The following is a 15,260-nucleotide window of genomic DNA, read 5'->3' as shown; positions in this document are numbered from 1 at the left end:
GGGCCGGGGAGGGGTTGGGGGAGGGGCCGGGCTGGGGAGGGTCAATGTGGGGGAGGGGCCGAGGTGTGGGGAGGGGCCGGGGTGGGGGAGGGGCGAGGCTCGGGAGCCCCGCGCTGGGGGGAGGGGCCAGCCGGAGGGGGGGGGAGGGGGAGGGCAAGGAGAGGGGGGGGGGAGGGGAAACGGGGGGCTGAGGACTCCCCCTCCCCCCCCTCCTCCACCCCCGGCCGCTTCCGGCCGCGCCGGTGACGTCACGGGCGGGGGGCGGGGCCGCGCGGGTCACGTGGGGCGGCGGCGGCGCGAGCGGCGCGGGAGAGGTGAGGGGGGAGGGGCGGAGCGGGGAACTTCCGGGGGGCGAGAGGGAATTTGGGGAGGGGGCGGGGGGGGAGGGGCTGGGGGAGTGCGGGGGGGTCTGGATCCCAGTGTTCCCAGTATTCCCAGTGCTCCCAGTAATCCCAGTGCTCCTCCCAGGGCTCCTCCCAGTGCTCCCAGTGCTCCCAGTAAGGCGCTGCTTGGGGGAGTTATGGGAGAGAGAATTATGGAGGGAATTTGGGGAGGGGGCGGGGGGGGCTGGGGAGTTCCGGGGGTCTGGATCCCAGTAATCAGTATTCCCAGTAATCCCAGTGCTCCCAGTGCTCCCAGTAAGGCGTTGTTGGGGGAATTATGGGGAGAGAACTATGGGGGGAATTTGGGGAGGGGGCGAGAGGTGGAGGGAGCTGGGGGAGTTCCGGGGGTCTGGATCCCAGTATTCCCAGTATTCCCAGTGCTCTCAGTAATCCCAGTACTCCTCCCAGTGCTCCCAGTGCTCCTCCCAGTGCTCCCAGTAAGGCGCTGTTTGGAGGAGTTATGGGGGAGAGAATTATGGGGGGAATTTGGGGAGGGGGCGAGGGGGGAGGGGCTGGGGGAGTTCCGGGGGGTCTGGATCCCAGTAATCCCAGTAATCCCAGTGCTCCTCCCAGTGCTCCTCCCAGTGCTCCTCCCAGTGCTCCTCCCAGTGCTCCTCCCAGTGCTCCCAGTAAGGCGCTGTTCGGGGGGAGTTATGGGGGAGAGAACTATGGGGGGAATTTGGGGAGGGGGCGAGGGGGGAGGTTTGGGGGAGTTCGGGGGGCTCTGGATCCCAGTGTTCCCAGTATTCCCAGTATTCCCAGTATTCCCAGTGTTCCCAGTATTCCCAGTGTTCCCAGTGTTCCCAGTATTCCCAGTGTTCCCCAATAAGGGGAATGATGGGGTTTGGGGTGGATTTGGGGAGGGGGCGAGGGATGGGGGAGAGAATTATAGGGAATTGTGGGGAGGGGGCGAATTATGGGGGATTTATGGGAGAATTTTTGGGGTTTTGGGTCCCTTTGTTCCCAGTAAGGGCGTTTTGGGGGAATTATGGGGTTTGGGGTGAATTTGGGGAGGGGCGAGTCCTGTGTGGTGAATTGTAGGGAATTGTGGGGAGGGCGAATTATGGGGAAGAATTGTAGGGAATTGTGGGAGGGGGCAGTTTGGGGGATTATGGGAATTCTGGGGTTTCTGTGTCCCAGTGCTCCCAGTAAGGCACTTTTTGGGGGGTTGGGGGTTTGGGGTGGATTTGGGGAGGGGGCGAATTATGGGGAGAGAATTATAGGGAATTTGGGGAGGGGCGAGTTTGGGGGATTTATGGGGAATTATGGGGTTTCTGGGTCCCAGTGCTCCCAATATTCCCAGTAAGGCTCTTTTTGGGGGGGATTTGGGGCTGGGGGTGAGCTTCAGGTCAGGTTTTGGGGCTGGGGGTGATTTTAGGATCACATTTTGGGGCTGGGGTCAGGTTTGGGGTGACTTTTGGGGCTGGGGGCTATTTTAGGATCCCATTTTGGGGCTGGGGTCAGGTTTGGGGTGACTTTTGGGGCTGGGGGCAATTTTAGGATCAGGTTTTTGGACTGCAGTCATGTTTTGGGGTCAGATTTTGGGGCTGGGGGCAATTTTGGGGTCGGTTTTAGGGCCAGGGTGACTTTTTGGGGCTGGGGGTGATTGTGGGGTCAGATTTTGGGGCTGGGGGTGATTTTGGGTCAGGTTTGGGGTTTTTGGGGTAATTTTAGGATCAGATTTTGGGGCTGGGGTCAGGTTTTGGGGTAGATTCGGGGCTGGGGGCGATTTTGGGGTCGGATTTTGGGGCCAGGAGTGAATTTTGGGGCTGGGGGTGATTGTGGGGTCAGTTTTTGGGGCTGGGGGTGATTTTGGGTCAGGTTTGGGGTTTTTGGGGTAATTTTAGGATCAGATTTTGGGGCTGGGGTCGGATTTTGGGGCGACTTTTGGGGCTGGGGGTGATTTTGGGGTTGGGTTTGGGGTCACTTTGGGGTTTGGGGCCATTTTGGGGTCACTTTGGGGTTTGGGGTCATTTTGGGGTCAGTCAGGGGGATTTGGGGTCATTTCGGGTTGGGATTTTGGGGCTGAGGTCAGGTTTTGGGTTTGGGGTAATTTTGGAGTCAATCAGGGGGGTTTGGGGTCATTTTGGGGTCCCTTTGGGGTTTGCGGTAATTTTGGGGTCAGTCAGGGGGATTTGGGGTCATTTCAGGTTGAGATTTTGGGGCTGAGGTCAGGTTTTGGGATTGGCGTCCCTTTGGGGTGTGGTTTTGGGGTCAGTGGGGGAGTTTGGAGTCATTTTGGGATCAATCAGGGGATTTGGGATCATTTTGGGGTCATTGGTGGAGTTTGGGGGCATTTTGGGTGGGATTTTGGGGTTTGGGGTCATTTTGGGGTCAGTTGGGGGCTTTGGGGTCAATCAGGGGGGTTTGGGGTCACTTTGGGGTGGCAATTCGGGGCCGAGGTCAGGTTTTGGGTTTGGGGTCATTTTGGGGTCAATCAGGGGTTTGCAGTAATTTTGGGGTCAATCAGAGGCTTTTTGGGCCATTTTGGGGTCAATCAGGGGGATTTGGGGTCATTTGGGGTGGCGATTTGGGGCTGAGGTCAGGTTTTGGGATTGGCGTCCCTTTGGGGTGTGGTTTTGGGGTCAGTGGGGGAGTTTGGGGTCATTTTGGGATCAGTCAGGGGATTTGGGATCATTTTGGGGTCATTGGTGGAGTTTGGGGGCATTTTGGGTGGGATTTTGGGGTTTGGGGACATTTTGGGGTCAGTCAGGGGGGTTTGGGGTCATTTTGAGGTCACTTTGGGGTCCCTTTGGGGTCACTTTGGGGTCACTTTGGGGTCACTTTGGGGTCCCTTTGTGGTCCCTTTGGGGTCACTTTGGGGTCACTTTAGGGTCACTTTGGGGTCACTTTGGGGTCACTTTGAGGTCCCTTTGTGGTCACTTTGGGGTCACTTTGGGGTCATTTTGGGATCCCTTTGGGGTCACTATGGGGTCCCTTTGGGGTCCCTTTGGGGTCACTTTGGGGTCAATCAGGGGGGTTTGGGGTCACTTTGGGGTCCCTTTAGGGTCCCTTTAGGGTCACTCTGGGGTCACTTTAGGGTCACTTTGGGGTCACTTTGGGGTCACTTTGAGGTCCCTTTGTGGTCACTTTGGGGTCACTTTGGGGTCACTTTGGGGTCACTTGGAGGTCACTTTGGGGTCACTATGGGGTCCCTTTGGGGTCCCTTTGGGGTCACTTTGAGGTCCCTTTGGAGTCACTTTAGGGTCACTTTGGGGTCACTTTGGGGTCACTTTGGGGTCACTTGGACTCTCCCCTCCCCCCAGGAGCTGCCGGCAGTCGATGCGAACAGCCTAGGCTGTGAGTGCCTCTGTCGCGACATGGGGGGAATATCGCGATATGGGATGGGGATGTCGCGATAGGGGATGGGGATATTGCGATATGGGGGTGGGGATATTGCGATAGGGGATGGGGATATCGCGATAGGGGAATGGGGATATCGCGATATGGGATGGGGATGTCGCGATATGGGATGGGGATATTGCGATATGGGATGGGGATATCGCGATATGGGATGGGGATATGGCGATAGGAGGATGGGGATATCGCGATATGGGATGGGGATGTCGCGATATGGGATGGGGATATCACGATATGGGATGGGGATGTCGCGATATGGGATGGGGATATTGCGATATGGGGATGGGGATGTCGTGATATGGGATGGGGATATTGCTATGGGGGGATATGGCGATAGGGGAATGGGGATATCGCGACATGGGAGTGGGGATATCGCGATATGGGGATGGGGATATCGCGACATGGGGAGGGGATATCGCGATAGGGGATGGGGATATCGCGATATGGGGATGGGGATATCGCGACATGGGATGGGGATATCGCGATATGGGAATGGGGACATTGCTATGGGGGCACATCGTGACATGGGATGGGATATCACGGTAGGGGGACATTGCGATATGGGGGGATATTGTGATATGGGGAGGGGATATCGCGACATGGGAATGGGGATATCGCGACATGGCAGAAGGGTATCGCACTATGGGGAGGGGGACATTGCGATATGGGGAGATATCGTGACATGGGGAGATATCACGACATGGGGATATCGCGACAGGGAGAGGGGAATGTTGCGATACGAGGAGGGAGTTGTGGCGGGGCCGATATCGCGACAGGGCCGCTATTGCGATAGGGCGGGTGGTGTCGCCACGTGGCTGTCGCGACACGGCGAGCGTTGAGACGCGTGCGTCGTGACAGGGCAGGTATCGCGACGTGGGTATTGTGACATAGTGCGTGTCGCGACGTTGATGTCACGATATGTTTGGTGTCGTAACGCGGGCGTCGCGATGGGGTGGGTATCGCGACAGGGCAGGCGATCGCGACGCAGCTATCGCGATATGGCGGGTTATCGTGACACAGATATCACGATATGTCGGGTTGTCGTGACACAGCTATCGCGACATGCAGGGTGTGTCGTGACACCCCGCTGTTACGATGTGACTGTTGTGACACGTGGGCTGTATCGCGACATGGATATCACGATACATCGGCTATGTCACGACACGTATATCGCGACACGTGGCGTGTATCGCGATGCAGACGCCGCAGTACGTTGGGTATGTCGCGACATGCCGCCGCGGCATCCTGACTCTTGCGACATAGCGGGTATATCGTGATGTGCATGTCGCGACACGTGGGGTATATCCTGACATGTGGGGTGTATCGCAGGGTGGATATCGCGATGTAGATGCCGCGATACGTCGGGTATGTCGCGATACGCCGCCAGGGCGACGTGACCATCGCGACATGGCGGGTATATCGCGACATGCGGGGTATATCGCGACATGCGGGGTGTATCGTGACATGGGGGGTATATCACGACACGTGTATCGTGAGGTGTCGGGTCTATCGTGACGTGCTGCTGTCACGACACGTGGGGTATATCGTGACATGTGGGGTATGTCACGATACACGTATCGCGGGATATTGGGTCTATCGCGACGTGCCGCTATCGTGACACGTGGGGTATATCGCGACGTGTGGGGTGTATCACAACACGTGTATCGCGAGACGTCGGGTCTATCGCGACATGCCACTGTTGTGACATGGGATATGTCGTGACATGTGGGCTGTATCATGAGACACTGCTATCGCGACATGTGGGATGTATCACGACACATGTATCGGGAGATGGCGGGTCTGTCGTGTGCTGCTATCACGACATGTGGTCTATATCGTGAGATGTGGTCTATATCGTGACGTGGCCTGTATCGTGACATGTGGGCTATATTGTGACACGTGGGCTATATCGTGACATGCTGCTATCGCGACACGTGAGCTATATCGTGACACGCAGGGAATGTCACCATGCGTGTGCTATATCGTGACGCGTGGGCTATGTCGTGACATGTGGTCTAGATTGCGATACGGGGTCTCTATCGTGACACGTGTGCTATATCGTGACATGCTGCTATCGCGACACGGGGGCTATATTGTGACATATATGCTCTATCATGACACGTGGGCTATATCGCGACATGTGGTCTGTATTGTGACACGTGTGCTATATCGTGACATGCCGCTATCGTGACACATGGGCTATATCATGACATGCACTCTATATTGTGACACGTGTGCTATATCGTGACATGCCACTATCGTGATGTGGGCTATATCGCGACATGCGGGGAATGTCCCGACACACGTACACTATCGTGACACGTGGGGAACATCCCAACACGTGTGCTATATCATGACACGTGGGGTATATCGCGACATGTGGGCTATGTCATGACATGTAGGGAATGTCACGATGCGTGTGCTCTATCGTGACGTGCTGCTATCGCGACACGTGGGCTATATCGTGGTGTGGGCTATATCGTGACACGTGGGCTATATTGTGACACGTGGGCTATATCGTGACACGTGTGCTGTATCGTGACACGCTGCTATCGTGACGTGTGCTCTATCGCGACACGTGGGGAACATCCCGACATGTGTGCTCTGTCGTGACACGTGGGGTATATCGTGACACGTGGGCTATATCGTGACACGTGGGCTATATTGTGACACGCCGCTATCGTGACGTGTGCTCTATCGTGACACGTGGGGAACATCCCAACACGTGTGCTATATCGTGACACGTGGGGTATATCGCGACACATGGGCTCTATCGCGACACGTGGGGAACGTCACAACGCGTGTGCTATATCGCGACATGCCGCTGTTGTGACATGTGTTCTATCGCGACATGCGGGGAATGTCCCGACACGTGTGCTCTATCATGACACGTGGGGAACATCCCGACACATGGGCTATATCGCGACACATGTGCTATATCGTGACACATGGGCTATATCGCGACACATGGGCTGTATCGTGACACGTGGGCTATATCGCGACACATGGGCTATATCGTGACACGTGGGCAATATCCCGACGCGTGTGCTCTATCGTGACATGCCACTATTGTGACACAGGGGCTATACCATGACATGTGGTCTATATTGTGACACGTGTGCTATATCATGACGTCGGTCATATCGTGACATGTGGGGAACGTCCCGACACACGCTCTATCATGACACGGTGCTCTGCTATTGTGACACAGGGGTTATATCGTGACATGTGGTCTATATTGTGACACATATGCTGTATCGTGACGTCGGGCATATCGTGACATGTGGGGAACATCCCGACATGCGCTCTGTCATGACACGGTGCTCTGCTATCGCGACACATGGGCTATATTGTGACACGTGGGCTATATCGTGACATGTCGGGCACATTGTGACATGCCGCTATCACGACACATGGGCTATATCGCGACACATGAGGAATGTCCCGACGCGCGCTCTATCGTGACACATGGGGTATATCGTGACATGTCGGGCACATCGTGACGCTGCTATCGCGACACGTGGGCTATATTGTGACACATGGGGAACGTCCCGATGCGTGTGCTCTATCGTGACGCATGGGGTATATCGCAACGCGTGTGCTCTGTCGTGACACGTGGGGTATATCGCGACACATGCGCTCTATTGTGACACAGCGCTGTGCTATCGTGACACATGTGCTCTATCGTGACACGTGGGGAACATCCCGACGCGCGCTCTATTGTGACACAGCGCTGTGCTATCGTGACAGGCGTACTCTATCGTGACACAGTGCTGTGCTATCGCAACACGTGTGCTCTATCGTGACACAGCACTGTGCTATCGTGACGCGCGCTCTATCATGACGCAGCACTGTGCTATCGCGACACACGTGCTCTATCGTGACACGGCGCCCTCTATCGTGACATGCACTGTGCTATCGCGACAAGCGCCCTCTATCGTGACACGCACTCTGCTATCGCGACAGGCGCTGGCGCTGCTGCTGCTGCTGCCCGGGCTGAGCAGGAGGCTGCTGCCCATGGCGGCCTTGGGGACAGCAGGGGACACTGCCGGCGGTGGCTGCGGTGACACCAACGGCACTGCGGGGGACAGAGGGGACAAGGGTGACACGGCGGGTGACATCGCGGGTGACACCGGCTACATCCCGGGCTCCGTGTCTGCAGCCTTCGTCACCTGTCCCAACCAGGGCGTGGCCAGCCAGCTCGCCAGGTGACACCGCGGGGGTGGCACTGGGGACACTGCAGGGGTGGCACAGGGTGGCACTGGGGACAGGAATGGCACTGGGGTGGCACTGGGGACACTGCAGGGGTGGCACTGGGGTGGTGGCACTGGGGACAGGGGTGGCAGGCAGGGGATATGGGGGTGACTCTGTCCCACTGTCCCCAGGGGTGGCAGGGGGAGGTGACATGGGAGTGACACTGTCCCCAGGGGTGGCACTGTCCCCAAGGGTGGCACTGTCCCCAAGGGTGACAGGGGGCAGCGATGGGGGTGTCATTGTCCCCAAGAGTGGCACTGTTGCAGAGGTGTCATTGTCCCCAAGGGTGTCATTGTCCCCAGGGGTGTCATTGTCCCCAGGGGTGGCACTGTCCCCAAGGGTGGCAGGGAGGGCATAAAGGGGACACACAGGTGGCACTGTCCCTCTGTCCCCAGGGAGTGATGGGGGGTGGCACTGTCCCCAGGGCTGTCACAGGTGACACAGGGGGTGGCAGTGTCACTGTCCCAGGAGGTGGCCCAGGTGACACTGTGGCTGTCCCAGGGCTGTCACAGGTGACCCAGGAGGTGACCCAGGTGACCCAGGTGACCCAGGTGGCACCCATGTGACACCAGGTGACACTGTGGCTGTCCCAGGGGTGAACCAGGAGGTGACCCAGGTGACACCAGGTGACACTGTGGCTGTCCCAGGGTGACCCAGGTGACCCAGGTGACACAGGTGACACAGGTGACACTGTCACTGTCCCCGCAGGGCTCTGGTGCAGCAGCGATTGGCTGCCTGTGTGAACATCGTGCCGGGAGTGACATCTGTGTGAGTGACAGCGGGGACAGCAACGGGGACAGCAACGGGGACAGCAACGGGGACAGCAATGGGGACAGCGGGGACAGTGGGGACAGCAACGGGACAGCGGGGACAGTGGGGACAGCGGGGACAGCGGGGACACTGGGGACATTGGGGACACTGGGGACATTGGGGGGATTGGGGACATTGGGGACATTGGAGGGATTGGGGACATTGAGATTGACAGGTTTAGGGACATTGGGGACATTGACAGGGTTGGGGACATTGCATATATCAGGGGACATGGAGGCCACACTGAGGGGATTGGGGACATTGGGGACGTTGGGGACGTTGGGGACATTGGGGGTGACAGGGACATTGGGGACAGTGGGGGGAGTGGGGATGTTGGGGACATTGGGATTGACAGGGTTAGGGACACTGGGGACATTGGGGACATTGGGGACAGTGAGGGGAGTGGGGACAGCGGGGACATTGGGAACACTGGGGACAGCGGGGACAGAGGGGGGATTGGGGACATTGGGGACATTGGAGGGATTGGGGACATTGAGATTGACAGGTTTAGGGACATTGGGGACATTGGGGACATTGGGGGTGACAGGAACAGGGGGACATTGGGGGATTGGGGGATTGGGGACATTGGGGAGATTGGGAGATTGGGGACAGTGGGGACATTGGGGGGATTGGGGACATTGGGGACATTGGGATTGACAGGGTTGGGGACATTGAGTATATCGGGGACATTGAGGCCACACTGGGGGGATTGGGGACACTGAGGGGACATTGGGGACGTTGGGGATGTTGGGGACACTGGGGACACTGGGCACACTGGGGACACTGGGGGTGGCAGGGACATTGGGGACATTGAGGACATTGAGGGGATTGAGGGCATTGGGGACATTTGGGATTGGGGACTTGGGGACATTGCAGGGTGACAAGTGGACATTGGGGACATTGGGGGGATTGAGGACATTTGGGACATTGGGGACACTGAGGGGCTTGGGGACATTGGGGGATTGGGGGATTGGGGGGATTGGGGGGACAAGTGGACATTGGGGACATTGAGGACATTGGGGACACAACGAGGGGGTTGGGGACATTGGGGACATTGTGGGGATTGGGGACAATGGGGGTGACAGGGACGGAGGATATTGGGGACATTTGGGATTGGGGACATTGGGGGGACAAGGGACATTGGGGACATTGGGGGATGGAGGACATTTGGGATGTTGGGGACATTGAGGACGTTGGGGACAAGGGAGGGACACTGAGGGACATGGGGGGTGTTGGGGACATTGGGGACACAACGGGGGGCTTGGGGACATTGGGGACATTGAGGGGATGGAGGACATTGGGGACAAGGGAGGGACATTGAGGACGTTGGGGACAAGGGAGGGACACTGAGGGACATGGGGGGTGTTGGGGACATTGGGGACATTGAGGGGATGGAGGACATTTGGGACATTGGGGACATTGGGGACACAACGGGGGGCTTGGGGACATTGGGGACGTTGAGCCTGAAGGGACTGGGGACAAAGACGGGACAAGGAGGGGACATTGGGGACATTGGGGACATTTGGGATGAGGGGTTTGGGGACATTGGGGTGCCAGAGGGACACAGAGATGCCACCCCCGCTGTCCCCAATGTCCCCACTGATGTCCCCTCAATGTCCCCAATGCTGTCCCCAATGTCCCCAATGTCCCCAATGCTGTCCCCAATGTCCCCACTGTCCCCTCAATGTCCCCAGTGATGTCCCCAATGCTGTCCCCTCAATGTCCCCAGTGTCCCCAATGTCCCCAATGCTGTCCCCACTGATGTCCCCAATGATGTCCCCAATGTCCCCACTGTCCCCACTGTCCCCCCAATGTCCCCAATGCTGTCCCCACTGCTGTCCCCAGGTACACGTGGCAGGGGAAGCTGGAGGAGGACAATGAGGTGCTGCTGGTGAGTGCAGAGCTGCCACCGCCTGCTGTCCCCAGGTGTCACCGCAGGGCCCCCGAGGGTCCCCAAGTGTCACCGCAGGGTCCCCGAGTGTCACCTCAGGGTCCCCAGGGTGTCGTTGGTGTCCTCAAGGTGCCCTTGGAGTCCCCGGAGTGTCCCCAGGGTGTCCCAGTGGTGTCCCCGATGTCCCCAGGGTGTCACCTCAGGGTCCCCAAGGTGTCCCCAGTGTCCCCAAGGTGTCCCCTGGGTGTCCCTGGGGTGCCTGCGGTGTCCCCAGGGTGTCTCTGGGATGTCCCCAATGTCCCTAGGATGTCATCTCAATGTCCCCAGGGTGTCCCCAGGGTGTCCCAGTGGTGTCCCTGATGTCCCCAGGGTGCTGCCAGCGTCCCCAAAGTGTCCCCACAGTGTCCCCACGGTGTCCCCAAGGTCCCCAGGCTGCCCCTGGAGATGTCTCCCTGGTGTCCCTGGGGTGTCCCCAAGGTGTCCCCAATGTCCCCAAATCCCCCAATGTCCCCAATATCCCCAATGTCTCCACTGTCCCCAAGCTGTTCCCAGTGTCCCCAAATGTCCCCAATGTGTCCCCACTGTCCCCAAATCCCCCAAGGTATCCCCACTGTCCCCAAGGTGTCCCCCTACTGTCCCCAGTGTCCCTAAGCTGTCCCCAAGGTGTCCCCACTGTCCCCAAGCTGTCCCCAAGCTGTCCCCAATGTCCCCAAGGTGTCCCCAAGCTGTCCCCAAGCTGTCCCTGATGTCCCCAAGGTGTCCCTGATGTCCCCAAGGTGTCCCCAAGGTGTCCCCACTGTCCCCAAGCTGTCCCCAAGCTGTCCCCAAGCTGTCCCCAATGTCCCCAAGGTGTCCCTGATGTCCCCAAGGTGTCCCCAAGGTGTCCCCTAGGTGTCCCCAAGCTGTCCCCAAGGTGTCCCTGATGTCCCCAAGCTGTCCCCAATGTCCCCAAGGTGTCCCCAAGGTGTCCCCAAGGTGTCCCCAAGCTGTCCCCAATGTCCCCAGGCTGTCCCCAAGCTGTCCCCAGGCTGTCCCCGATGTCCCCAAGGTGTCCCCAAGGTGTCCCTGATGTCCCCAAGGTGTCCCCAAGGTGTCCCCGATGTCCCCAAGGTGTCCCCAAGGTGTCCCCAAGGTGTCCCCTCTGTCCCACAGGTGATCAAGACTCGCAGCTCTCGAGTTCCACAACTGACTGAGTTCATCCGGTGCGAGATTTGGGGGAATTTGGGGATTTTGGGGGAAATTTGGGGATTTTGGGGAATTTTGTGGGAAAATTTGAGGGAATTTTGGTGAATTTGGGGTGAATTTGGGGGATTTTGGGGAATTTTGGGGGCAATGTGGGGAATTTTGGTGGAAATTTGGAAGATTTGGGCAATTTTGGGGAGAATTTTGGGAGAGTTTTGGGGAAATTTGGGGAATTTGGGGGATTTTTGGGGAATTTTTGAGGAACTTTGGGAAAATTTGGGGAATTTTTAAGGGATTTTGGGAAAATTTGGGAATTTCGGGGGAAATTTGGGGAAATTTGGAGAATTTTGGGGGAATTTGTGGGAATTTTGGGGGAAAATTTGGGGAATTTTGGGGAGATTTGGGGCAAATTTGGGGAATTTTGGGATTTTTGGGGAAATTTGGGGAGGAATTTGGGGAAAATTTGGGAATTTTGGGGGAATTCGGGGAAAATTTGGGGTTTTAGGGGAATTTGGGTAGAATTTGGGGAGAAATTTTGGGGAAATTTGGGGATTTTGGGGGATTTTTTGGGGAATTTTGGGGGAAAATTTGGGGATTTTGGGGAAAATTGGGAAAATTTGGGGATTTGGGGAGAATTTGGGCTCCTGAGGGAATTTGGGGTTCCTGGGGAAGTTTTTGGGGTTTTTTTGGGATTTCAGGATATTTCAGGATTTCCCAGGGCAGTTTTTGGGGGATTTTTGAGGTTTTTTTGGGTTTTCCTGGGGATTTTTTTGGCGTTTTTCAGAATATTTTTAGGATTTCTCAGGAATTTTTAGGATTTTTAGGGTTTTTAGGATTTCAGGCTCTCTGACCCCATTTTTCCCTCAAATCTCACCGTCCCTACGAGGGAAAATTTGGGATTTTCTGGGGGTTTTCAGTGGTTTTTGAGGATTTTTTTTCGGGTTTTTTTTGGTGGGATTTTCAGGATTTTTGGGATTTTTCGGGTTTTTGGGATTTTTTAGGATTTCAGGACCTCCCTGACCCCATTTTTCCCTCAAATCTCACCATCCCTACGAGGGAAAATTTGGGATTTCCTGGGGGTTTTTGGTGGTTTTTTGGGTGATTTTTGGGGGATTTTTTGTGGGGTTTTTGGGGATTTTCAGGATTTTTGGGGTTTTTAGGGTTTTTAGGATTTCAGGCTCCCCTGACCCCATTTTTCCCCGCAGGTCTCACCATCCCTACGAGGGGAAATTTAGGATTTTCTGGGAGTTTTTTGGTGGTTTTTGGGGATTTTTTTTGGGGTTTTTTTGTGGGATTTTCAGGATTTTGGGATTTTTAGGGTTTTTAGGATTTCAGGCTTCCCTGACCCCATTTTCCCCCAAATCTCACCATCCCTACGAAGTCCCTAAGAGGAAAATTTGGGATTTCCTGGGGGTTTTTCAGTGTTTTTTGGGGATTTTTTTCAGGTTTTTTTGGTGGGATTTTCAGGATTTTTGGGATTTTTAGGGTTTTTGGGATTTTTAGGATTTCAGGCTCCCCTGACCCCATTTTCCCCCCAAATCTCACCATCCCTACGTGGGGAAATTTGGGATTTTCTGGGGTTTTTGGGTGTTTTTTTGGTGGTTTTTTGCAGGTTTTAATGGTTTTTTTAATGGGATTTTCAGGATCTTTGGGATTTTTCAGGATTTTGGGGATTTTTAGAATTTCAGGCTCCCCTGACCCCATTCTCCCCGCGGGTCTCACCATCCCTACGAGGGGAAATTTGGGATTTTCTCGGTTATTTGGGATTTTTTGGGGTTTTTTGGGTGGTTTTTGAGGGGGGGATTTTCAGGATTTTTGGGATTTTTAGGGTTTTTAGGATTTCAGACTCCCCTGACCCCATTTTCCCCCCAAACCTCACCATCCCTATGAGGGGAAATTTGGGGTTTTCTGGGGTTTTTGGGTGTTTTTTTGGGTGTTTTTTGCAGTTTTTAATGGGTTTTTAAATGGGATTTTCAGGATCTTTGGGATTTTTCGGGTTTTTGGGATTTTTTAGGATTTCAGGCTCCCCTGACCCCATTTTTTCCTCAAATCTCACCATCCCTACGAGGGGAAATTTGGGATTTCCTGGGGGTTTTTGGGTGTTTTCTCGGGGGTTTTTTTGGGGTTTTTTTGTGGGATTTTGAGGATTTTTCAGGTTTTTGGGATTTTTTAGGATTTCAGACCTCCCTGACCCCATTTCTCCCCGCAGGTCTCACCATCCCTACGAGGTCCCCGAGGTGGTGGCTTTGCCTGTGGCTCAGGGAAATCTTCCCTACCTGCGCTGGGTCGGCGACTCTGTGCCTCCTTGAGACCCCAAAAAACCCAAAAAAACCCCAAAAAACCCCCAAAAAAACCCCAAAAACCCCCAAAAAACCCCAAAAAACCCCCAAAAAACCCCCAAAAATACCCCAAAATCCACCCAAAAAACCCCAAAATCCACCCAGAAATCCCAGGGGAGTGGGGGAGACACTGAAATTTGGGGGAAAAAGGGGAGAAACCCCAAAATTTGGGAATAAAGAGGAGAAGAAATGGAGTTTTGGGGTTTTGGATTTTGGGGTTTGGGAGGGAAATCCCAAAATTTGGGGTTTTTTGGGGGAAAAGAGCCAAAACTGGGGGGAATGAAGGAGGGAGGGAAATTTGGGGAGAAATCCCAAAAAGGGGGAGGAGGGAGAATTGGGGAAATCCCAAAAATTGGGGGAAAAAAGGAGGAAACCCCAAAATTTGGGGGAAATGAAAGGGAAAATCCCAAAATTTGGGGAAAATCCCAAAAATGGGGAGTGGGGAGAATAGGGGAAATCCCAAAAATTAGGGGGAAAAAGGGGAAAACCCAAAATTTTGGGGGAATGAGGGGAGAAACCCCAAAATTTGGGGGAAATGAAAGGGAAAATCCCAAAATTTGGGGGAGAAATCCCAAAAATGGGGAGGAGGGAGAATTGGGGAAATCCCAAAAATTAGGGGGAAAAAGGAAGAAACCCCAAAATTTGGGGAGAAAATCCCAAAAATGGGGAGTGGGGAGAAGGGGCGACCCCAAAATTTGGGTGAATGAAGTGAAAATCCCAAAATTTGGGGAGAAATCCCAAAAATGGGGAGAGGGGGAAATTGGGGAAACCCAAAAATTTGGCGGGAAAAAGGAAGAAACCCCAACATTTGGGGAGGAAAAGAAGGAAATCCCAAAATTTGGGGGAAAATCCCAAAAATGAGAACCGGAGAACCCAAAATTTGGGGGGGGGAGGGGGAGGAAACCCCAAAATCCAGCCGGAGCTGCTGATTGGAGGAGAGAGGCCACGCCCCCTCTGACCACGCCCACCCGGAAAAATGAGAAAAATGAAGATTTTTGAAGCAAAATTTTGGGAATTTTTTGGTTTTTAGGGGAATTTTGG

At 55.2% G+C, this 15,260-nt stretch overlaps 1 protein-coding gene across 1 annotated transcript; it reads left to right on the top strand.

The window, feature by feature from the left end:
* The first annotated feature begins 213 nt into the window (after positions 1-213).
* On the top strand, positions 214-14,413 carry LOC146421468 (uncharacterized). Its single transcript, XM_085047393.1, has 7 exons — positions 214-314; positions 3,650-3,683; positions 7,710-7,951; positions 8,706-8,765; positions 10,653-10,698; positions 11,851-11,900; positions 14,090-14,413. Exons 3-7 carry the CDS (start codon positions 7,761-7,763, stop codon positions 14,187-14,189), a joined length of 447 nt encoding a protein of 148 aa, XP_084903519.1. The 5' UTR covers positions 214-314; positions 3,650-3,683; positions 7,710-7,760; the 3' UTR covers positions 14,190-14,413.
* Positions 14,414-15,260: the final 847 nt, after the last annotated feature.

The sequence above is a fragment of the Lichenostomus cassidix genome, unplaced genomic scaffold (assembly GCF_008360975.1).
Source record: "Lichenostomus cassidix isolate B80296 unplaced genomic scaffold, HeHo_3.0 HiC_scaffold_33, whole genome shotgun sequence".
Taxonomy (NCBI): domain Eukaryota; kingdom Metazoa; phylum Chordata; class Aves; order Passeriformes; family Meliphagidae; genus Lichenostomus; species Lichenostomus cassidix.
This window is presented reverse-complemented; position numbering and strand designations above follow the sequence as displayed.

Coding starts and splice junctions, on each gene's coding strand:
- LOC146421468 (XM_085047393.1), top strand. CDS start 7,761: ATGGCGGCCTTGGGGACAGCAGGGGACACTGCCGGCGGTGGCTGCGGT. Junction 7,952..8,705: donor GTGGCCAGCCAGCTCGCCAG/GTGACACCGCGG, acceptor CTGTCCCCGCAG/GGCTCTGGTGCAGCAGCGAT. Junction 10,699..11,850: donor AGGACAATGAGGTGCTGCTG/GTGAGTGCAGAG, acceptor TCTGTCCCACAG/GTGATCAAGACTCGCAGCTC.